General features: G+C 36.3%; 1 protein-coding gene across 7 annotated transcripts in view; it reads right to left on the reverse strand.

The window, feature by feature from the left end:
- CEP126 (centrosomal protein 126) overlaps positions 1–24,825 on the reverse strand; it is a 102,294-nt gene that overhangs the window by 35,718 nt on the left and 41,751 nt on the right. For 5 of the 7 annotated variants that reach the window (XR_001826619.2, XM_017533084.2, XM_017533083.2 and 2 more), the window contains exons 5-8: positions 17,695–17,893; positions 11,302–13,453; positions 6,676–6,788; positions 2,923–2,998 (exon numbers count right to left, since the gene is read on the reverse strand). Coding sequence is in view for 6 of the 7 variants with exons in the window: in XM_017533084.2 (XP_017388573.1) it covers positions 2,923–2,998; positions 6,676–6,788; positions 11,302–13,453; positions 17,695–17,893 (2,540 nt within the window). In the remaining variant the exon portion in view is untranslated. Of the gene's footprint in view, positions 1–2,922; positions 2,999–6,675; positions 6,789–11,301; positions 13,454–17,694; positions 17,894–19,090; positions 19,775–24,825 lie in introns of those variants that run through there. The other 2 variants (XM_037740159.1, XM_017533085.2) reach the window with 2 other exon arrangements.

Below are 24,825 nucleotides of genomic sequence, written 5' to 3' on the forward strand. Positions count from 1 at the left end.
AAAAAAAAAAAAAAAAACATAATCAGCTTCAGAGTTCTTTTGGCTATTTCACCATTGGTCAATGAAAACCCCTGGAATCTTATTATCAATGTTAATAACTTCTTTGTATCCACTTCTTCCAGTTTACTATGGACTCTGAAGGTATATTTTTTGCTTATGTAATGAGATCAGACATCATTTTTTCCTCACTTGACATACGGAATCCTTCAGTCACTACCTTGTTCACTGTTACTGAACATAGTTGCAGGCCAGAGACTGGGCCAGGAATGCACAATTGTGTCTTTAGTCCCTGTGTTCCAAGTATTTACAACAGCACGTATGGCATCCTTCATGCCAAACTCGCTTCAAAAACCTTCTACACCCATACCTCTGTTCATTGTTGCAGGCGTGCTATTCAAGAAACTGTTTATATATATTTACTCTTCATCTAAGGATACTCTGGTCACATGGCTGAATTAATGAAGTAACATTTGGGGGAAAGCACATGGCATAAACATTATTTTTGATGAGAATTATAGCTGGAGGATGAACAGAACAGTTGTCAAAGAATAACAAAATCTTGCAGTCATCATTCAATCCAGCTTCCTTGATATAAAATGTTTGTGAAACCAATCAGAAAAGATGTCCCTGCTGATCCAAGCCCTTTTGTTAGCATATTAATGGACTGGTAAGAAATTCACTCCTTGAAAACTGAGGACACAAGCTTTTGCCTATCATAGCAAGTTTACGCTTAGGCGTGACTGAGTCATTAGCACATCCCAGCAGTTATTCTATTTATTTTTTGGAGACCGAGTCTTGCTCTGTCTTCATGCTGGAGTGCACTGTTGCAATCGTGGCTCACTGCAACCTCCGCTTCACAGGTTCAAGCGATTCTCCTGCTTCAGCCTCCCGAGTAGTTGGGACTACAGGTGTGTGCCACCATGCCTGGCTAATTTTTTATATTTTTAGTACAGACGGGGTTTCACCGTATTAGCCAGGATGGTCTTGATCTCCTGACCTTGTGATCCATCCACCTTAGCCTCCCAAAGTGCTGGGATTACAGGTGTTAGCCACCGTGCCCAGCCTATTCTGTTATTCTTAATTCTTGTAGGGACTTGTCTCATCACCTACAGTCAATGTCTTCCTTGTGTAACCACCAAAACAGTGATGGTTCATCAGCAACATATACTTGTTTTGGTATCAGATTTTCATCAGCAATGACCTTGGCAAACTCTTCAGTGAATTTCTCTGCCACTTTGTAATTAGTGATGCTTGATCACCACAAATCTTTAAAAATAATGCTATGTAATGCTGTATCTTAAATTTCTATAACCAGCCTGTTGAATATTCATAGTTTCCTTCAATTTTCAGTTCATCATGATAGATCTTTGCTTGTTTCATGATCAGCATACCATTAAGTGGCATGTGTTCACTGCAGCGCTGATGGATCCACTCTTCCACCTCACAACTGAAATGTTCATTTTTAACTTTATGCAGTGTTTTTACATCCTACATTAACTTCTGTTCATCTCTTCCAGAACAGAACTTCAACAGTTATCCTTCCGTTTCTTCAGGTCATATATTGTGGTCCTTCCAACACCATCCTTTCCTATATGACATTTTATACTTACATTGCTGGTATAGTTTCTCTAACAGTTTTATTTTCTGGGCTATTAATAAACAGAAATGTTTCCTCTTTTTCTTATCACTGCTACCCACAGGGGTATCCTCAGGTCTTTTTGATATTTTCGACAATATCTTTACATCACAAAGTAGAGAAAAAGCAAAAAAAAAAAAAAAAATACAGTGAGTAATGCATGTAGGTCTTGGCCCCCTGTGGGGCCTCATGGGGAATCTGCCATTGGTACATGTACCATTTTATTACTCCTTGTGAGCATGCTTACATGGGGGAATCTGGGTGTGGATGGAAACGATATAGCACAGCTGAAGAGGATTGAGAGGATCTTTTTTTTCCCCTTGGGGATGCTGAAGAAACTGTGTGGTATGAGCCTGTGTTTTGGCTGTGATCCATCACACAAAATCAGGTGTGAAATTTTCCATTTGAGCTATCATGTCAGTGCTCAAAAAGTTTTGGATTTTGGAGCATTTTTGATTTTGAAATATTTGGATTAGGGATATTCAACCTGTATATCCAGTAGCTACCTATAAGCTGAAAATTAGCTCTCAATAATCACTTGTTAGATGAACAAATAAAAATTAAAACATATGTGAAAATACAATATAAGTAAAATAACATGCAAATAGTAAAGTAGTGAAAACATCTTCAACTCATGTAAGAATTAGAGTCCTTGATAGCTAAAGAATTTGCAAACATCAGTAAGAAAATTTCAAAAATTTCTTTGAAAAAAGTACAAAGAGATAGTTCACAAAAAAATACACAGAAAAGCAGTTAAGCATAATATTAATGAAAGGTATAGAAGTCAAAACTAATATAATACTTTTTTGTCTATAGCAAATATGAAAAGAAAAGATTCTACCTCAAGTTGACATACACCATTAGACATATACTACTAGAAAAATTTTAAATAATACTTTTCTGGAAAATACTTTAGCAGTATATATGAAAAGCCATATCAATGCTTATTTCTTTTGATCCAGTATTCATTTAATACAGAGTTTAATTTAATAAATATTTACTGGGTGGTATTTACATGTCAGTTACTGTAATTTTAATTCTAGAAATCTACCGAAATAAGTAAAAAATCAGAAAATAACTTGATGTAGAAAGATGTTCAATAATACATTGTTATTTAGAATAAAGAAACACTGACAATGACCTGGATGTGCAAGGGGGAGGAAAGTTCACGTTCTAAACGGTGGTTTAACAATTACATAATACATTAGCATCCGAGAATAGGCATACAAGAAAAAAAAAGTCAATGGGAAGAAAGATCAGAAGAAAATGTTTAAAGTAAAACGTACCTTCTTCAATATAAGAAGTACCCCCTGTAGTTTGTTTTGGCTCACTTGAACTTAGTTGGACACTTTGTCCAAAATTCTACAAAGATAGAATATTGAATTAAAACATATTTCCATATTTAAAATTCATAATATGTACATGAACTTTTAAAAAACTTTTAATTGCTGTGTATATTTTTAGCTATAATTGTTCATGTAACTTGTATATTACATTTTTGAGCTGAATTCAAGAATTATTATAATAAAGATTTTCTATGGTAATTGAATATTATGAAAAATGTTTTATGTCCACCAAAAAATTTTCAGGTTATGTTATTGTCCTGGATATTTGGAAGAGGTAAAGTAAGTTGGATGATAATCAAAAGTGCTAATTAGGCCAGGCACAGTGGCTCACTCCTGTAATCCCAGCACTTTGGAAAGCTGAGGCAGGTGGATCATGAGGTCAGGAGACCGAGACCATCCTGGCTATCACGGTGAAACCCTGTCTCTACTAAAAAGGGCATGGTGGCACACGCCTGAAGTCCCAGCTACTCAGGAGGCTGAGGCAGGAGAATCACTTGAACCCAGGAGGCGGAGGATGCAGTAAGCTGAGATTTCGCCACTGCACCCCAGCCTGGGCAACAGAGTGAGACTCCATCTCAAAGAAAAAAAAAATATGAATTAAATAAAAGGCAAGAAATTACCTTAAAGTTTAAAACCTAGTTGGTTTATCATTGTAAGAGTGAATCACAACTATTAGTCAAAAGTATCTGATTCCAGTTAATGTCAAGGATAGGTAAATACCTTACGTGACAAATCACAAATAGCTGCCCCAATGTTGCACAGAACCTTAAAAATGGAAGTCTCAGAACACTGGCAAAAAGTGTATGCACCCAGCACTTTCTGAGAGATACCAACTTCCCTTTCCTGACTATGGTCTACCTCCTTCTTTATTCTCATTTTGTTTCACTCTTAGAAATAATTGTCTTCTCTCAGGTAAAACTGCCTGGCTACGACTATTACATAGCTTTTGTTCAATCTGATCTGAGGAGAAACTGCAGATTTTTGTAACAGCTCTCCTTCAGTAGATCTTATAGTTTTGTTTGATCTCCATTATAGATGTGAGATACGTTGGACTGAAACCCTGCTGCAAAATGGTGACTGTACGTTTTCTATCTTTCACTTATCTCTTTGAGATTTTCTCCATATAGATGTCATGGGCTGGAGAAAATCCAGTATGATAAAATGCATTTCTTAATACAAAGTGACAAGGCCACTGCTGTAGTAACTGAACTCTTGCTTACACTCGGAATAAAAAACAAAAACAAAACAAGACAACATAATAAGGATGAAAAAATTTGGTTCAGGAACACTGACCTATTCTTGGGCTAACAAGACTTTGGAAGATGTGTAAGTGGATGTATGAGTGAAAGATCTGTATGTGAAAGCGGAAATGAGGCTTCTGAAAAGGACAAAAATGGACTCTAAATACAGTAAGACAGAATGCAAAAGAGCAAGAGACAGAATAGAATAAGACATAGCAAAATTAAAATGAATTTATAGAAGGCACTAATAACAGGCATTTAAAATTTTGTTCATTTTCTTGGTTATAACAACAATATATTATTTTTAAATTTATAATAATGAAAAAGAAAAATTAAGGGTAAGGATGTTTTTGCATTATGGATCTTGAGATGTTTGATGGGAACATGACAGTTGAAATGGAAGGCTTTATTAGGCATTATTGTATTTGTAATCAGGAAGTTATGTCTGTAATTAATCATTATGCTATTAAGCAATGAAAATATGTGGGTAATGAGATTAACTTTATTTACATAAATATACAACTAAATGACTTGCTTTGCTGATAAGATTAGATAATTATTGATTATTCTCCACATTAATAATCTTATCCATATAAAAATCAGTATTTCCTATAATACACAAATCATAGGACCCTCAACTGATAGCTTGGAATATAAATTCTTCATATGGCATTCTATTAAAACTATTCCAGTTCTATTAAAAAAGTCAGAGTGATATTTAAAGTGGAAACTCCAAGTGAAATGCTATTTACTTATCTATCTAGACTTTTAATATTCTAAGGTCAATCCTTGGATCAAGTTAGCCCTCTAGAAAAATGCCATATTTGACTTCATTTACTTAGATCTTACAGAATTACTTCCATTTACTTTAGTCTTAATTTATTTAATTTTTTTGAGAGACAGGGTCTCGCTCTGTTACTTGGGCTGGAGTACAGTGAAACAATCATAGCTTACTGCAGCCTCAGACTCCTGGGCTCATGCATCCTCTTATTTCAGCCTCCCAAATAGCTGGGACTACAGGCATGCACCAGCATGCCTGGCTAATGTTATTATTTTTACTTTTGCAGAGATAAGGTCTTGCTCTGTTGCTCAGGCTGATTTTGAACTCCTGAGCTCAAGTAATTCTCCTGTCTTGGCCTCCCAAAGTGCTGGGACTACAGGCATAAGCCACCACGCCTGGCCATTATTTTAAAATTGTTACTATGCTTTTCAGTTTTATTGAAGATCTCTATCTTGAACAGCCATATCAAACTCTTTATTCATTTGTTATGGAAATATTATTAGGAACTATTCATTATGTATTTCAAAATTCCCTATAAAAGTTCCTCAATGGGAAATGTTTTAAAAAATTGTATCACAGCCGGGCGCCGTGGCTCACGCCTGTAATCCCAGCACTTTGGGAGGCCGAGGCGGGTGGATCACGAGGTCAAGAGATCGAGACCATCCTGGTCAACATGGTGAAACCCCGTCTCTATTAAAAATACAAAAAATCAGCTGGGCATGGTGGCGCATGCCTGTAATCCCAGCTACTCAGGAGGCTGAGGTAGGGGAATTGCCTGAACCCAGGAGGCGGAGGTTGCGGTGAGCCGAGATTGCGCCATTGCACTCCAGCCTGGGCAACAAGAGCGAAACTCCATCTCAAAAAAAAAAAAAAAAAAATTGTATCACAAACAACATCATTATCAATATCCCTTGAGCATTACATAACTCATCTAATTTTCCTTTTTGCCATGTCTTCCAGAAGCTCAGACACAAATAGGTCATATGGAACTACAGTTGACTTTATAGTTAGCATACTTTTTTTTTTTGAGATGGAGTCTTACTCTTGTTGCCCAGGATGGAGTGCAATGGTGCAATCTCAGCTCACTGTAACCTCCTCCCGAGTAGCTGGGATTACAGGTGCCTGCCACCATGCCTGGCTAATTTTTTGTATGTTTAGTAGAGAAAAAGTTTCATCATGTTAGTCAGGCTCGTGTTGAACTCCTGACCTCAGGTGATCCACCCACCTCGGCCTCCCAAAGTGCTGGGATTACAGGTGTGAGCCACTGCACCCGGCCTAGCATACTTGTTTTTTCAATCTGTGTCTCTAATTTACTTTTCTTTCTTTTTAAAGTATATATTTAACTTTGTTGAATTTTGTTGTGAAAGACCTTATTTTTTTTTCCAGCATTGGCTATCAATAATAACAAATAAAATAATAATGGTGATTTAAAGTTGGTTTAAAACATTCACTAGTAACTGATTTTACAGTCTAACTGGAATACAGCAAGTAGATATAGTGTAATAATCTCCTAGCATAAAGATTCCAAGATTGCTTCACAAATGGCTCTGGCTATAATTATGTTTATCTTGTGGTATACAGTTTACAGGCACAGCATAGTCCTTTAGGAACCTATGTTTTCCACACAATTTTTCAATACTGAATAGAGATTTTGATGACTACTGTACTTACATTAATTTGCTCATTGTACTTCTGTCCTACAGATCCAGGGTTTTGTCTTTTCTGCTCTGAAATATTTCTCCTCTTAGTTTCAACAATTCGTTTTCTTCTCATAACAGTAGACCCTTAAACAAATGCCAGCACAATGTGAAAAATTATGCAAGTTGAGTAGCTACTAACATCAAGAAAACTCTGTAAGTTTAATTCATCCAGTCAGCATACTTTATTGAGCTCCTATTATATGTTCTATGCATGGTACAGTTAAAATGATGAATTCAACAAAATCCTTGCTTCTGAAGGATTTATAGTTTACAGCAATAACCTCCAGAGCATGACATAGAACACCGGAAGGTTGCGTAAGATAATCCACTGGTGTGCTGGAAGAACATATTAGAATTCGAATTCATATTTATTATCTAAAAATTAGAAGTTAAACTTTACTCATGTAATACATGATAGACACTGGCACCCTGGTTATTTTGCAAGGTAGATGCTCATATAATGCATGAAGTAAACTCAGTTATCTTAGAAGAGTTAAGGTTCTAAGCTTGAGAGTTTGACAGTGGTATCATCATTCATTAGTTCTCTTTAGCTTCCTGCAATGTACTAAAATTTATGTGTGCACAGGTAAGTGAATTTATGCATATCTTATAGTATCTTAACAAGTCCTCACAAAATAACAAAGTGGCTAGAATAACTTTTGTAGGGCTCCTACTATATCTATGATGTTTATTATTTAAGGTGAGTTGTAGGTACATGAATGTTTATCATATTTTTCTTTGCTTTTTTATGACTATTTAAAAACATATTCTTGCAAAATCACAGATCAAAATAATACTAATAATGCAAAGATAGGTAAACAACAGCAAGGCTAACACATTTCTTTTTCTCGTTACAAACTCTTTGCCACATGACAGTAACATCACAATTCAAAAATTATCAAATAATTATAACAGTAACTTTTACTCTAAATGTATATTGTACTGTGAGATATTAGCTAATTATATCATACAAAATGTAAAATTTTTACTTTACCTTATATTTAACCAATTACTGATTAAGGTTCTTAATGAATATATTAGTACAGTAATATATGTGTATGCTATATATGTGTTCAAAATTCTTATTAATAAAGTACAATAAAAAGGCTTAGAATCCATTGGTCTAGAAGAATGAATATAAATGAATTATTACCATAAAATACTTAAATTGGATGTATAGCTATAAACGGAATTAAGTGAAAGCACAGAGTGTACAGTGACTTTATAAGAATAAGGAAAGGTTTCATAAAGTTTGAGCTTGGTCTTAAAGGAGTAGTTAACCTTCTGGGCCTGTTTTTTTTTTTTAAAAAAAAGGTAGTAATAAGTTACCAAAAAAAAGAGCACACTTATTTATTTATTTATTTATTTATTTATTTATTTTTGAGCTGGAATCTCGCACTGTTGCCCAGGCTGGAGTGCAGTAGGGCAATCTCAGCTCACTGGAACCTCCACCTCCCAGGTTCAAATGATTTTCCTGCCTCAGCCTCCTGAGTAGCTGGAATTCCAGGTGCGTGCCAGCATACCCCGCTGATTTTTGTAGTTTTAGTAGAGTCAGGGTTTCACCATGTTGTCCAGGCTGGTCTCAAACTTCTGACCTCAGGTGATCCACCTGCCTTGGCCTCCCAAAGTGCTGGGATTACAGGTGTGAGCCACCGCGCCCAGCCTAAAAGGACACTTTGAGTCAGAAAGAACATTATGTATAAAGGCGTAATGATGATGCATATTTAAGTTTCGTGGGGCCAAGGGTGAAAATTCATTTGGTCTGGGGCATAGGTATGCATGTGTGTAAGCACTTACATGTCTTGGGAAATACATGGAAATGTGTGCATGTGCTTAATGATAAGAGCCTTACAAAAAAGCCTTTACTTGGCAGGGCGCGGTGGCTCACACCTGTAATACTAGGACTTTAGGAGGCTGAGGTGGGCGGATCACCTGAGGTTGGGAGTTTGAGACCAGACTGACCAACATGGAGAAACCCCGTTTCTACTAAAAATACAAAAAAATTAGCCAGGTGTGGTGGTGCAGGCCTGTAACCCCAGCTACTCGGAAGGCTGAGGCAGGAGAATCGCTTGAACCTGGGAGGCTGAGGTTGGGGTGAGCCGAGTTCGCGCCATTGCACTCCAGCCTGGACAACAAGAGCGAAACTCAGTCTCAAAACAAAACAAAACAAAACAAACAAAAAAGACTTTACCTTTCAAGAAAGTAAGCTAGTAACTGAATACCTGACATCTGAGAGTAAGAAATAATAATGTAATACTAATATTTATTTAGCATTTATAATTTGGCAGGTATTGTTCTAAGGGCTATAGGTGCTATTATCATCATTATTCTTACATATAAAAAATGCTCGACATCACTAATCATTAGAGAAATGCAAATCAAAACCACAATGAGATACCATTTCACACCAGTCAGAATAACTACTATTAAAAAGCCAAAAATTAACATGCTGGTGAGGTTGTAAAGAAAAGGGAATACTTATATGCTGCTGGTGGGAATCTAAATTAGTTCAGCCATTGTAGAAAGCGGTTTGGAAATTTCTCAAAGAACTTAAAGTAGAAGTACCATTCAACTTCTGTTTTATAAATCGCTCCACCATAAAGACAGGTGCATGTGTATGCTTACTGCAGTACTACTCACAATAGCAAAGACATGGAATCAACCTAAATGCCCATCAACGGTAGACTGGATAAAAAAAAGTGTGGTACATATACAACATGGAATACTATGCAGACATAAAAAGGAACAAGATCATGTTCTTTGGAGCAACATGAATGGAGCTAGAGGCTATTAACCTAAGCAAACTAACACAAGAACCTAAGGAAACCAAATACTGCATGTTCTCACTTTTAAGTGGGAGCTAAACTTTGGTAATAAAGAAGGGAACAACAGACACTGGGGCCTACTTCAGGGTTCAGGGTGGGAGGAGAGTGAGAACTGAAAAACAACCTATTAGGTACTATGCTTATTGCCTGGGTGACAAAATAATCTGTACACCAAAACCTAGTGACATGCAATTTACCAATATAACAAACATGCACATGTACTCCCGAACCTAAAATAAAAGTTAAAAAAAAGAAACAAAATAAGAAATTAAGTCACGGGGGTGGGGGGAGGACAAGTAACTTGCCTAACATCACAGAGCCAGTAAGGGGCAAAGCTGGGGATTCAGCTCCAATTAGTTGGGCTCTAAAATCTAAACTTCTAGCTCTTACCCATATGCTAGTAAATTTCATTCTGATTTGACTGTGTCTCACAGAAATAAATATATTTTACATTGTAACCTTGGATAATATATTTATCCTCACAACATATGATACCTTCTAGTAGTTTCCATTCTAGAATATTCTAATTCTAAAATTAGGCTTCATTAAAAAATACTAGTTACCAGTTGTTTCCACCTGTACTGATATGCTAAATGCTATATATGCAAAATGTTATAGTTTCCAGTGAGATAATTTGGGCAGCAAATATGCAGTGTTTGGTTTTCTGTTCCTGTGTTAGTTTGCTGAGCATAATGGCTTCCAGCTTAATCCATGTCCCTGCAAAGGACATGGTCTCATTCCTTTTTATGGCTGCATAGTATTCCATGGTGTATATGTACCACATAATTAGAAATGATTTCATACTGTAAGACTGAAAAACATTAAAAAGTCTATCATACTCTTGGTGAGGATGTAGTAAAGGAGACTTTCATATATTACTCTGGAAAACAACTTGGATTACCTAGTAAAGTTGAAAATACATATACCGTATGGCTCAGCAACATGTGCATCAGTAGATGTACAAAGCTGTTCTTGGAAGACTTATTCATAAAAGGGAGAAACTAGAAGCAACCCAAATGTCCAATGATAGGAGAATGAAAACATGTTTGAACATTCATATGATTGAATGTGATGCAGCAATGAATATGAAGTACAGCCAACCTAATCAATCTAAAAAACAAAGTTGATTGGAAAGGCAAATCCCAGAAGAACACAGATATAATGATTTCATTTATAGAAGTTTCATAACTAGACAAAATGACATTGTTTGCAATACATTCATATGTGGCAAAATTATAAAGAAAATCATGGAATAATTAACATGAAATTCTTTGTGGTATTCACATCTACAGATGGGGCTTTGTAGGTATTGGTGATTTTTTTTTGTATTAAAATATTTATACTAATCATTCAAACTTCATTTTATACAACGAATGCATACACCTCTGGGGCATTGTCTGACTGATGCGTGGCACACCTTAAGAGCCACCGTCAGTGACATGATCTTGGCTCACTGCAACCTCTGCTTCCAGGTTCAAGGGATTCTCCTGCCTTAGCCTCCCAAGTAACTGGAACTATAGGCATGCACCACCATGCCGAGCTAACTTTTGTATTAGTAAAGATGGGATTTCACTATGTTGGTCAGGCTGGTCTTGAACTCCTGGCCACAAAGTGATCCGCCTGCCTGAGCTCGGCCTGGAGGTAAGTTATTTCTATAAAGCTATTGTTTAATATTTGGGTAGTATGTATGGCTATACCTAAATAAAAAAATTTTGCATGAATTTAACAAAGGTGTACATTTTACCTATAAAAAGATATAAATTTATTCTTACCTGCAGCCCTCTTATTTTGATGCAGGATATTATGCCCTCTTTTCCACAAGGGAATAGATTCTTCTTCAGTAGTTCTAAGAGTCACAGACTGATAATTTTCTTCACAAACAGGACTTCTTTGGGTGCAATATAATGTTCCATCTTGCTGGGCAACTGCTCGAGTGCCATTTGAATGATTTATTTTTGCAAAAGTTTGGCACTCTGAAGAACAATATGATGGCAATGATGGTATCACAGTGACTAGGTCAGAATAAGCATTTGAGAGTGGAGAACTTTCTTGATTCCACTGGTTCAAATTGTGTTCTGTTGGAAGCACATGTTTTAAATTAAAACAGTTAAGTGTAGTAATGTTTTGAGGATTTTCAGGTGTTACTGATTGACACTGAGACACTTGTATATTTTCACCATTTCTAATATTTGATGTAGATTGAGGAGGAGGATGAGGTATAATTAATTTTCCCTGAGGTTGTTTAAATATGTTGACTTTGCTTGCAGATTGTGGTTGAATGACAGTGCCTTTTCTGTTTGTACATATAAAGCCTGATTGAACTTTTGCAGGTGCAGATCCTGTTTTTCTAATTATTTTTGCCACACCTCTTTGTGGCTTACCTAGCTGAGTTTTAGAATCATTATTAGGTACAAGGATTTTACTTTCCTCCTTTTTTGAGGCTGGCCAGGCATGTTTAGCAAAGTTATAACCTGAAGGTATAAAACAGTTCAAAGGCACATGGTCTGCTCCAGATCCTTCTAGAGTCATAACATTTTCAGAGACTGCATCCTCCCTGGACTTCTTTCTATCAGCAGAATTTACAGCACAAGCAGAAACACTAATTATGTTGCTTCCAGCACCACTTTCAATGTGGAAGTGTTGAGAATGCTGCTGAGTTATTCCTGTTTTATTTTTCAGTGAATGATTGTCTTCAGCACTGTTTTCTATATTAGCAGTTTCATCAAACCACCTCAGTTTTTTAATAGTCTTTGGAATTTCTGGACCTTTTTCCTTTTCCTTTGTTAATTCAATACTATCTCTGATAGCTGCTGCTTTTTGATTTCCAAACTTAAAGCTCTGATTTATAATTAATGCCTTAAGATAACCATGTTCATATTTAGATTCTTTCTTTAAAATACTTTTAAGAAACCTCACACCATTTCTCTCATGGATGTTGTATTTCATTTTCTTTTGTTGGCCAACTAAGTCGTATTTAGAAGTTACATTCGACAAGGATGATGTTTCAGCTAATTTTTGTTTTTCATCTTTTGAATAGGGATTGTGAGGTATATAGGCATCTTGAAAACTGTCTGAAAATAAAGGTAACTCTCCCTTATGACAATTAAAATATTTTATGTTTTCTTCTTTACCATCTTTCAATTCATCTAACTTATCAGAACACTGCACTGCATCAATTTCTTTTACGTGTATACTGTTCTTTGCTAAAGGTCTAGCTGACTGTATATTAGATGGCAAAACTAAAGGTGTTGCCAGTGGTACACATGAAGTAGGAATTGAAGTAGTTCCATTTTCTTGATTTAATTCAGAATATTTCTCTTGATCTGGAAATGTAGCCACTTCCTGGGTTAGAGAATCCAAAGTGCTCCGGTATTTGTTAAATTTAAATGTTGGGCTCTCAGTAACTAACGGCCTCTCCCTTTTGAATGCTCCAGACGTGGTGTCAGTTGTCCTCATAGTGCTAGTTTCAGAGGTCTTTTCACTTTTTTTATCTAGGACAAATATGGGTGGGGTAGATACAAAGTCTATTGAATTATTAGCAGTATTTGTGGCTCTTTCCAGTGTTCCATTCAAAGGAGATGGATTTTTTTCTTTACTATTAAAACATTCCCATGAAGGTGGAACATTAGATTTACTTAAAATATCTGAGAAAGGTGTGACATTCCGAGTATTTGAAGCATCTAAATTTGTAAGCCAATTATTTATATGTTGAGCTTTAGAGAATGCCAGTTTATCTTCATCAAAGCAGCTTAGATTAGTTGATTGAGGATCTGCTGATTTGAGGGAAATGATATTCCGCTGGATGGATGTGGAATGTTCCTTATTAAGTGTTAAATATATTTCTTCATGTTCTGTAGCCTCAAGACTGTCTATACTTGAGAGGGTTTCAGAATTGGTTATCTGATTAACTTCATCACAAAATTTCTGAAAACAACAACAACAACACTGTTTTATAGTTTATAAACTTTTAAATGCCAATATCAATGATTCAACATACCATTGTTACTGAGCCCAATTCTCCTTGCATATAGAGGACTATGACTATAAGCATTGTAGGTATATAAGTAATTCTTATCCCTGCATCAATCCTCAAGGTAAAAAATAGGGAGGTAACAAAGACTTAAAGTATGCTTGCTTTGACTTCAACTCCTAAAGTAATACCCACTTATTCTAGCCACAGTTATAACTTATAAAATAATTTTGTTATTGCCATTCCATTTAGAATATGAAGTTTCTTGAAAGCTTAGTAATAGCAAGTGAAATTCTGAAAAAAATTATTTATAAATTGTATTTTTTCCTGAAATATTCACAGAGCCTAAAAGCTCTGTGATCCTAAAGTGAGCTTCCTGTCAGTAGGAGCTACATCTTTTTATAAAACTTAATTTTGTGAACTGTAGTAAGGTTTTTAGCTCTGGCTACATGTTGAAATTACATAAAGAACTATGTAAAATATCTATACCTGGGTCCTGCTGATTTAATACTTGGATGGGGTCCATATATTGTTATTATTTAAATTCCCCAGGTAATTCTCATATGGGGTTTAGGCTCAAAACGTATTGACTTTAATGACACCTTTTTGGAGGTTTAGCATAGTAGTAGCTTCCATAAATTCCATAGACATTTTCATCACTGTTTCACAAAAAATTACATAAAATTTGTCAGTCTTTAATAAAATTTCAAAATTACTTCAAAGTACGGTGTTTGAAAATATTTCTATTTTCTCACACATATCTAGAATGCATTAATCTGTATCACATACATAGAGATTTTTTGAAGACATTAAATTGTATATATAGTCAAAATGCTGAATGGAAAGAAAATTGATATCCCTTAAGATTTATCATACATTTTAGATTTATCTAAAATATGTAAATTTATAAAATTTACATATTTTGGTATTAGACAACAGTACATTATTTTTGTAGCTCAGAAAGTATACCAATAAATAAAGGAAATTACAGAATAAAAATATTTTAATTTATACAGTTAATCCTTATTGATTTAGTATTGTGGAATACATTTAAAAAATTATTCATGAGAGTTTTACATTTTTAGCATTTAGCCCCTATTTATCACATCCTTTGGCACTCTTCTTAAAGTGATAGTCACTCAACCCAAACGGGAACAAAACTTCGATGCCTATTCTTGAAACTAAGTTATTTTAACTGATAATGATGATGAAATCAGGCCTGGAAGGCATCCTTTGAGATTGTATCTAGTCAGACACAGAAATTTCGGTTAGAAGATCCTTGTAGATATAAGTATGTATGACATCCATGACTCTAAGATTTCTGTTTGCATAGGTCTGTGATTGCTTCATCTCCCAAAACACCTCAAAAGAAGTCTGGAAACTTCTGATTTCATAAACAATACTTTTCTTCAGAATTTTTTTTTTTTTTTTTTTTGGAGACGGAGTTTCACTCATGTTACCCAGGGTGGAGTGCAATGGCGCGATCTCGGCTCACCGCAACCTCCGCCTCCTGGGTTCAGGCAATTCTCCTGCCTCAGCCTCCTGAGTAGCTGGGATTACAGGCACGCACCACCATCCCCAGCTAATTTTTTGTATTTTTAGTAGAGACGGGGTTTCACCATGTTGACCAGGATGGTCTCGATCTCTTGACCTCGTGATCCAGCCGCCTCGGCCTCCCAAAGTGCTGGGATTACAGGCTTGAGCCACCGCGCCCGGCCAGAATTTTTTCCACTAAATAATGAAACATTATGATCAACTTCAAGTTTTGCTTACATAATTTATATTAGTGGTCCACCTTCTGTTTATTGCCCTGCATGTAACACATCTTTTTTCCCTCTGGCTTTAACCTGATTTTTATGTGCCTTTCTGTGGTATGTGTGTGTGCATACACTTATCCTTCTTGGAGTTTGCTGAACTTCTTGAGACTGTGGATTTATAATTTTCACCAAATTTGAAACATTTCCAGACATGGTTTCTTTAAATATATCTTCTCTCACTTTGTGAAATTTTATTTAAATTTTAATTAAATGTGTTGGCTGGAACAGTGGCTCATGCCTATAATCCCAGCTCTTTGGGAGGCCGAGGTGGGCAGATCGCAAGGTCAGGAGATCGAGACCATCCTGGGTAACACAGTGAAACCCCATCTCTACTTTAAAATATAAAAAAATTAGCTGGGTGTGGTGGCATTTGCCTGTAGTCCCAGCTACTCAGGAGACTGAGGCAGGAGAATCGCTTGACCCCAGGAGGTGGAGGTTTCAGTGAGCCAAGATTGCACTACTGCACTCCAGCATGGGCAACAGAGCGAGACTCTATGTCAAAAAAAAAAAAAAAAAAAAAGTGTTGATGGCTTTATATGGTCTCACAGGTCACTAACAACTGCTCATTTTTTTCCAGCCTTTTTCTCCCAAAGCTTCAGCTTGGATAATTTCTTTTTTCTTTCTTTCTTTCTTTTTTTTCTTGAGACAGAGTTTCGCTCTTGTTGCCCAGGCTGGAGTGCAATGGTGTGATCTCGGCTCACTGCAGCCTCTGCCTCTCGGGTTCAGGTGACTCTCTTGCCTCAGCCTCCTGAGTGGCTAGGACTACAGGCATGTGCCACTATGCCTGGCTATTTCTGTATTTTTAGTAGACACAGGGTTTCTTCATGTTGGTCAGGCTGGTCTTGAACTCCTGACCACAGGTGATCCACCTGCCTCGACCTCCCAAAGTGCTGGAATTATAGGCATGAGCCACTATATCTGGCCAGCTTGGATAATTTCTATTGCTATGTTTTCAAGTCCACTAATCTTTTGTTCTGCAATGACTGCAATGTTAAGCCCATCCAGTAAATTTTTCATTTCTGATATTATAATTTTCAGATCTAGAAGGTCTGTTTATTTTTTAAACTGTCTTTCTTATGTACATTTTAACTTTAATTCCTTGAAAGTATTTATAAAAATACTTTAAAATTCCTTGTTGGTTAATTGCATCATTTCTGTTATTTCTGTCTGATATTGACTACTTTTCTCCTGGTTATGGTCATATTTTCCTGATTCTTCATATGTCTAGTAAGTTTTGATTGAATGCTGCAACTGTAAGCATTATGTTATTGAATATATGGATTTTATAGTCTTCTTTATGAAAGTGCTGGCTGGGAGCGGTAGCTCACGTCTGTAATCCCAGCACTTCAGGAGGCTGAGGTGGGCAGATCATGAGGTCAAGAGATTGAGACCATCCTGGCCAATATGGTGAAACCTCATCTCTACTAAAAATACAAAAATTAGTTGGGCACGGTGGTGCATGCCTACAGTCCCAGCTGCTTGGGAGGGTGAGGCAGAATTGCTTAAACCCAGGAGGCAGAGGTTGTAGTAAGCCGAGATCGCACCACTGCACTCCAGCCTGGCAACAGAGTGAGACTCTGTTTCAAAAAAAAAAAAGTGTTAAGTTTTTTTGTTTAATGGGTAGCTAGGTTACTAGTGGATCTTTTTAAGGCTTATTCAGGCAATATACCTACGTAGAAAGCCTAGGTGATCATAAGGCTTACATCATTTGTTTCCCCTTTTCAAGATCACATCCTGTACTACCTCTGTCCCATGTCTAAAAGCAGTTGTTTTATATATTTTATTCATAATTATAGTTGTTTGTGGCAGGAAGGCACATCATCATAGCTGGCAGGAATCTTCTGTTTTGCTTTTTTAGCCTTGCCATGGTTGATTAATTATTGGATGAATCAGGCCAATGTTATGAATTTAATCTTGATATTGGTTTATTAAAAATCTCATAAATGTGTATAATTATTAATGAAAAATAAAGTTCATGGATGGACATGTAGGAATATCAGTCAAAGTCTGTATTCATTTGTGGAAAAAATTGTTAACAAAGTATATGCCCTACTAGAGATAGACTACAAATATCATTTCTAGCAAATTCTGCCAAATTTCCATTAAGAACCTAATATCTACATGTATTATGATTTTCTGGTTGCTTTTTATAATACAGCCTCTAACAATAATACATTACATTGTACTTTCAAAGGTAAGGAAAAAACTAACAAATTATTTCTATAGTTTCTACAATGAATTTGTGCTGATTCATCCACACTCTCTTTCATGGCCTATTCTCAGCTTGTAACATATTTCTTTAGCGGAGAACACTACAAAAGTGGAGCAGAATTAGTACTAGGAATTAAAATATTAATAATATCTTTATAGTTTCATACTTGCAAACTGCTTAGATGCTGATCTTCTAGGAGTTTCTGAGTTTCCTCCAGTTTAAGCTGGAACACATTTTTGTTAGTAGCCAAGGTTGCCTTCATGTTTTCATTCATTTCTTTATCACAATTGGTTTTTGATAGGAGTTGTTTCTGATGCTTGTGATCATTTTTTGATAATGCTGAAGGCAAGGCAGAATCTATAGCTCTGTCAAACAGACATAAAAAGTGCTTAGTACATTTAAATAAAGTTAACTTCTTTTTATATGTATATATATGACACATTTGTGTAATATGCGTGTTTGTCCAGATAACCACATATAAGGATATTGGAGAAATATAGACATGTTAGAATGAGAATTTAAGGCAATCAATAGTAGAATAAAAATAGTTTTGAGACTAAAGTGCCAATAAAGAACACCTTCATATAGGAATGCCTAGTAATTCATGGTTTTGATTATTATAACCTATCCCTCTCTCATCTGGGATAAGAGTAGAAGTAATTCCTGTGTAGTGTTAGTCCTCAGTTCTTTAAGAGCATTCCTATATGGATAATAATATGCTGCATTACCATTCTTTCTGAGATGACATAATGGATGGTAAGTTAGGAAAAAAATCTATAACCCTAATAGTGTTGGCTGAAGATTCAAGCAGATAGAAAATATAAAAACTGCCTGTCAGGGTCAACAGGAATTTTCACCCTATTTATCTAGCTTTGGGAACCTGGATATTCCTCAATGGAGGCCATGTACTCACTTATTTTCAGTTGTTTCAGGATGGTTTTTATGCCACAGAAGTATACCTTTCATATAGAGTCTATCTTTACTGTGCTAAATGGCCACCTAAACATTTTCAGTGCATGACCTCATCTTCTGTTAGAATTTTGTATCTTCTGCAAACCTACAGCATGTTACATTTCAGTATATATACAAAGTGAAAGCAAAGAACTAAAGAAAATTTTGGGGGCAGAATAAGATGGGGATGACACTATTATATAGCTGAATGCTGCTGCACTGGGTCTGGCAGTGTGAATCCCAAGAGCATTTATTCCTAATTCAATTAAATTATTCCCACTTCCATGAGGATAAAAATGTTTTGGAAGTTGACAATGGCCACATGTGACATATACCTATTAACTATCTCCAATATCCATATATATCTTTATTTGGACAGGCTGGAGTAGTCAAGGTCAATGATTACTAGATTCTTAACTATCCCTATGTGATCACACATTAATGAGGGAGAGCAAGAACGTATGTGATACAAGTTCCTGAACATTGAGTATATGTTTCTGTCTCTTCCTTTTATACTTTTCTACTCTTATATAATCCTTCCCCCTCAGTCACCCTTCCCAAACAAAATATTGCTATATCTACAAAATATCTAGTAAACTCAATTTATTTACCTTTAAAGTTGTCGTCTCTCAACTTTTTCTTCTCTATTCCTTTCTTCTCTACTCCACTTTCTTCTCTTCTCTTCTCTACTTTCTTCCCCCAGTGAGGAGGATTGAAGGGGTGGATAGGAATAAAAGGAGATGAGGAGGTAGAAACAGAGGGAGAGTAAAGAATAGGGGGAAAGGAAGAGGAAATCATAAAGGAAGAAGTAACAGGAGAAACTGGAGAGGGAAAAGCTAAATAAGTTGGAGGCAAACATGGGGAGGAAGATGAATGCAAAGGAGAGGTAAAAAGAGGGATAGATGAAGGAGGTAAGGATGGAGAAGTAGAAGAGGAAGTCGAAGAAGAGGAAAGAATGGATGAGGAAGAAGAAAACGGTATACAGGCTGAAGAAGAGGATGTGGAAGTAGAAGGAGATGAAGGCAAAGAAGAAGATGGAGAATGACAAGGAGGTACAAGGGAGAGAACTGAGGCTGGTGGATGATCTACAAGGGCCTGGGGCTGATTTGACAATGCTGTGGCTTGTGGAACAGCTTGCTGGACTGACTGAAAAGGATCCAAGTTAGCAGGATGTGCAGGCAACGGAGTGACATAAGAAAGAGTGGGGACTGGTTGATGAGGGGGATGACTGGATAAACAGGAAGGCTTCAAAACAAGGAGAGGTTCCAAAGGGGTTGGGGAAACAACCAGTCGAGCTGGAAGGGAACGACGAACAAGGGCAGGCATTAGAGTGGCTGTGGTAGAAGGTTGCGCTGGAAGGAAATGTTTGGGTCTGAAAGTTTTGTAAAATAACCTGTTCTGTGAGTCAGGGTCAGGAATGACTGGAGAACTTTGGGGTGGGTGGGGTAGATGGCCAGGTGGGCCGGAAGGATTTGGTGCTGGCAGATGAGCTAAACTGTTAGAAATGCTGGAAGTAGCCGGGGTTGGAGGATGAGGACGATATTTAATTGGGTAAGACAGTAATGGGGCTGGTGCAAAGGTCTTTGGAAGAGTAGAGGGGACAGATGGATGGATAGGCAGCGAATGGGGCTGGCGGGTAGGAGAAACAGTTGGGTAGTTAGGAAGAATTTGGGAGTGGTGGGACCGAAATGGGAACCGCGAAGGAGACAGCTGATCAGGTAAATAGGGATCAGGTGTGGAGATAGCTGGACAGGTAGGAATGGATCTGCACAGGTGGAAAAGCATTTGGACAGGCAGGTGGAGAGACAGCCTTATTAAGATTTTATTTTTGGTTTATTGGGCTGCCTCTAGGCTTTTAATTCATGTAATTTTTTTGTCCATAGGGTCCATGCGTGATTTTCCTTTGATCAACCCGTGTCCTCTCACATGGACTGAAAAATGTACATAGCTCATTGAAGTTTGCCATTTCTTATTCCTGGCTCTTAGAGTATTTTCACTTCTCAGAAGCCTTTTACTCATACAGATACATGAATATGGGCTGGAAAATCTGGTTTAAAGCATAAGTTCAAAGGGGAAATAGAGGTCAATAGATAACTGCTCAGCTCTGGCCAGATTTCTCAGTGTAGCACGTGGTTCAGGATCAACTGCCTCACCACAAATACATGGATATTGGAGATAGATATCTAACAGTATCATTTTATTAAAGTTTAACCATTTAACATGGGAGATAATATATCTCCTTTTACCTTACACCTTCCAGAATGATCAAGCATATTAGCTTTATGATAAGGATTTGGTGGTGATAGAAGACTAATTATTTCTTATATTTTTAATTTTAGTCACTTATTAATATTCTTATACCTCACTGATATAAGAATATAGAAGGAGAAGCAGCTTCTATGTTCATGAGAACATATTCTCTAATTTTTTGAGGGGCTTAAGCACCAAATGCCCTGCACTTTATCATATATATTTTTTTCTCTTTTAGATTATTACATTGCCAACATTTAATTTTTATCTACCACTAACATTTTCCACATTGGAATAATCTTACTGATATACCTCTGCTTCTTTGTAAGTCCCTTATTTCTTGGCATTACTTTATTTCTTAGCACATTTAGGTTTATATTCCACTGAAAATGTATTTTTAATGTGGCAGTAGCTTATCAATGTTTTCAGCTTTATTATATTTTCAATTAATAAAAATATGTCCATTAACCTAACACCTGATTCTTAATATTCTAATATTTCATATTTGTATAGAATTTCATAGTTTACAAAGCACTTTCATATATATTACTTAATATTGTTGGTTATCTGTGGAGAAAAGTCCAACTTTTTAATAAGTAAGTAATAGTGTTTTCACTATACATTGTATATACTTGTTGTTTTCCAAAACATAAAATTTATGTGATATATATAAACATACACACACATAGGTAGATACAAATATTGTGAAGTCACAGTCAAAATAGTATACTAAAATGACATGAAAACTAGCTAGGTATTGTAATGGGAATGAAGATCATTTCTCACACAACAAAGATGATGTGTGTTATTTAATGATTCTAGCATAGACTTGTAATCGTATTTACATGTTTATTACAGGGAAAGCAAAGTTGTTCTGACAGTTTAACTCTTCTAAGACTTCAAGCAACTGTACACTGTGGAACAAGAAAAAGGTCTCTGCTTTTCTTCACTGTGCAAGACTTTTTTACAGTTGAAAAAATCCAATTAACATAAAGTATAACAACTGATAGAAAAAAATAACCTGAAAGTAAAGAAGACCTGTATAAAAAATGTACATTACTTCTACATTAACTGGTTTAGAATTTTTTAAATTAGTCTAAATAAATCCTGGGACTCCCTCTAATTGTTTGTCATCTCTTTTCAGACAAGCTTTTCTATAAAGTACTCTAAAATTATATTGTTACATATAATGTGGTAGTAAATTACATTACTACTACAACTTCCATTTGGCTCTTAACTTGTTATCTGGTTTCCACCTCTATGCCTTCAATGTACTGCTTTGCTTGCGGTTAACTAAATGACCTAATAATTGTAAAAATAGGTACTTCTTGACTACTATCTTTCTTGATTTTAATTCCCTTGGTTTCCATATCATCACATTTCCTGTTTATTTTCTTACTTCTCTGGTTGTTCCTCCTCAGGCTCTTTCTTGAGCTCCTCTTTCTTTGCCTGTTCTTTATATGCTGAAATTTTTGAGTTATGTGATTTTCTTTTTTTCTTATCTATACCCATACTTTCTTTGTAATCTTACTTATACTGCCTATGTGATCTTATTTATATTAGTTTGTGAGTAAAGGGTTAATAAAATCTTCTCCTTCCCTATGAACCAATTCAACTTTGAGTTAACTTTATAAATCTATTTTTCTGGATAATTATTAGGATTTAAGCTGTGTAACAAGGCACATTGATTATAGTAAAAATGGCCCTTCATTGGTAAACCACATCTGAACTAAGAGGACTGCAAAGAAACCATAGATACCTGCTAGAAAGCTAGTTTTGAGTTTGCCTGAGTATGATAATTCTTATTATTGGATATGTCTCTTCCATGGAAGCTATTTATATGGAGTGATTACAAAAAAGATTTGTTCCTGCTTCGAACAAGGGGCCTCTTAACCAGAATACATAGATGCCCATCCACTGTGATAATGTAAGCATTATGAGCCTTAATGCTGAGCTGTCACTTGTAGAGGGTAGAAACATAGCAAAGACTAACCCCTCAACTGCTTTGTGGCTTTCTATAAGAATTCATCCTATTGAAGAATGTTACCTAGTTGGCATGCAGTGTTTTCTGTTCTCTAATTGAAGCCAAACATAGCCTATTGCAGTTAAGGGAGTTTGATTGTTTAGCTGAATCTAAGACTAACACTGGTGGATACTGCCATGGCTTTAACTTTATTCATTCATTGATGACTGTCATATCTATATTCATGACCCAGATTTCTGCCTATAAGAAATTGGCTCTTGAATATCTCTTTTTTTAATTGCATTTTAGGTTTTGGGGTACATGTGAAGAACATACAAGATTGTTGCAGAGATACACATGTGGCAGTGTGATCTGCTGCCTTCCTCCCTTCACCTGTATCTGGCATCTCTCCCCATGCTATCTCTCCCCAACTCCCCACCCTACGCTGTCCCTGCCCTGTTTCCCCCCAACAGACCCCAGTGTGTGGTGCTCCCCTCCCTGTGTCCATGTGTTCTCATCGTTCAACACCCGCCTATGAGTGAGAACATGTGGTGTTTGATTTTCTGCTCTTGTGTCAGTTTTTTGAATATCTCTTAAGTGTCTCAAACTCACAATGTATCATTCTCCTTCCAGTTACTCCCTCCCCTATATCTGTTTATTCTTCTCTCATATTCATCAGTTTTTTTGGTTTGTTTGTTTGTTTTACTGTAGGAAGAATACTTAACATGAGTTCTGCCCTCTTAACCTCATAGTCTTTATTTTGATAAGTGGTTTTATCACTTATTCACGGACCAAATCTAATCTCTGTAGTCATCTTTGACTCTTCCAAGCATTTCAGGTCTTAAACAGTTACCAAAGCATATTGATTCTAACTTCTAAATAGCTCTCAAGAAGTCATCGTTTTCATCAACTAAAGTGCCATTTTACCTGATTTTTCTACTTTTAGTGTTCCCCTATTCGTTTCCATTCTGGCAATATTGTCAACATATAAGTATTGTGTATTGCTTCAAATCTTGCAGTAATTGTTTTTAAAACAAAATCCTTAACAAGGCTCTTCATGATTTAATTCATGGCTTCCTTTCCAGCCTAACTGCTCACAACTGTCTTCTCACTGTAACATTAGCCAAATTGAGCTACTTGTAGCTCCTTTAGCACAACATACCTTTTATGATTCTATGTCTTTTCACATGCTAGTATTCCTTCCGGGTTGAAGTTTCTTCCCAGTGTTTGTCTCAGATGAATATCCTCCTCATCTATCCAACTTTAGGTCATTTTTATACATTTTGAGAAGTGTTCATTTATGTCAGTGGTATTTTTCCATTCCAAGTATTTATTGAATACCTCCAACATGATAGCACTGAATTAAGCACTATAAGGAATACTTGCATATGTAAGACTGAGACACTGTCCTTCAGAATATTACAGTCTGGCTGGGGTACAAAAGTACGCATGAAAATTAAGCAACAATATATACAATCATAACTTTCAAATCTATTTCAATAGCCTTGGCCTCTCACCTCATCTTTGGCTAAATTGTTTTTACACATTACTGCATGGATATTTATCCCCTCAATTCAGAAGGCTCAAAGGGAATTTTAAAAAGTTAATCACATTCCCTTAATCATCAAGACCCAAAATTTCAGCTGTTTTTGATTTTTTTGCTTTTTTCCATTTCCTTTATCCTATCATATACCAAACTCATCTATTCCTTTCATAAAATATCTTTTCTTTCTGCTTCTATTCTGTCTATTCTCTAATGTTTCTTCCTCGTCCTCCTCTTCTTCCTCATCTTCTTTTGTTCTTCCTTTTCCTTCTCCTTTTTCTTCTGAGACAAGATTTCACTCTGTTACCCAGGCTGGAGTGCTACAGTGTGATCATAGCTCACTGCGGCTCCAACTCCTGGGATCAAGTGATCCTTCTATGTCATCTCCTTGAGTAGCCAGAAGTACAGGTGTGTGCCAGCATGTCTAGCTAATTTTTACATTTTGTGTGTGTGTAGAGATGGAGTCTTGCTATATTGTCCAGGTTGGTCTTGAACTCCTGGCCTCAATCGATTCTCCTTCCTCAGCCTGAAATTACAGGTGTAAGCCACTATGCCCAGACTGTACTTTAGTTCTTTTTTTTTTTTTTTTT

The sequence above is a fragment of the Cebus imitator genome, unplaced genomic scaffold, assembly GCF_001604975.1.
Source record: "Cebus imitator isolate Cc_AM_T3 unplaced genomic scaffold, Cebus_imitator-1.0 Scaffold79, whole genome shotgun sequence".
Taxonomy (NCBI): Eukaryota; Metazoa; Chordata; class Mammalia; order Primates; family Cebidae; genus Cebus; species Cebus imitator.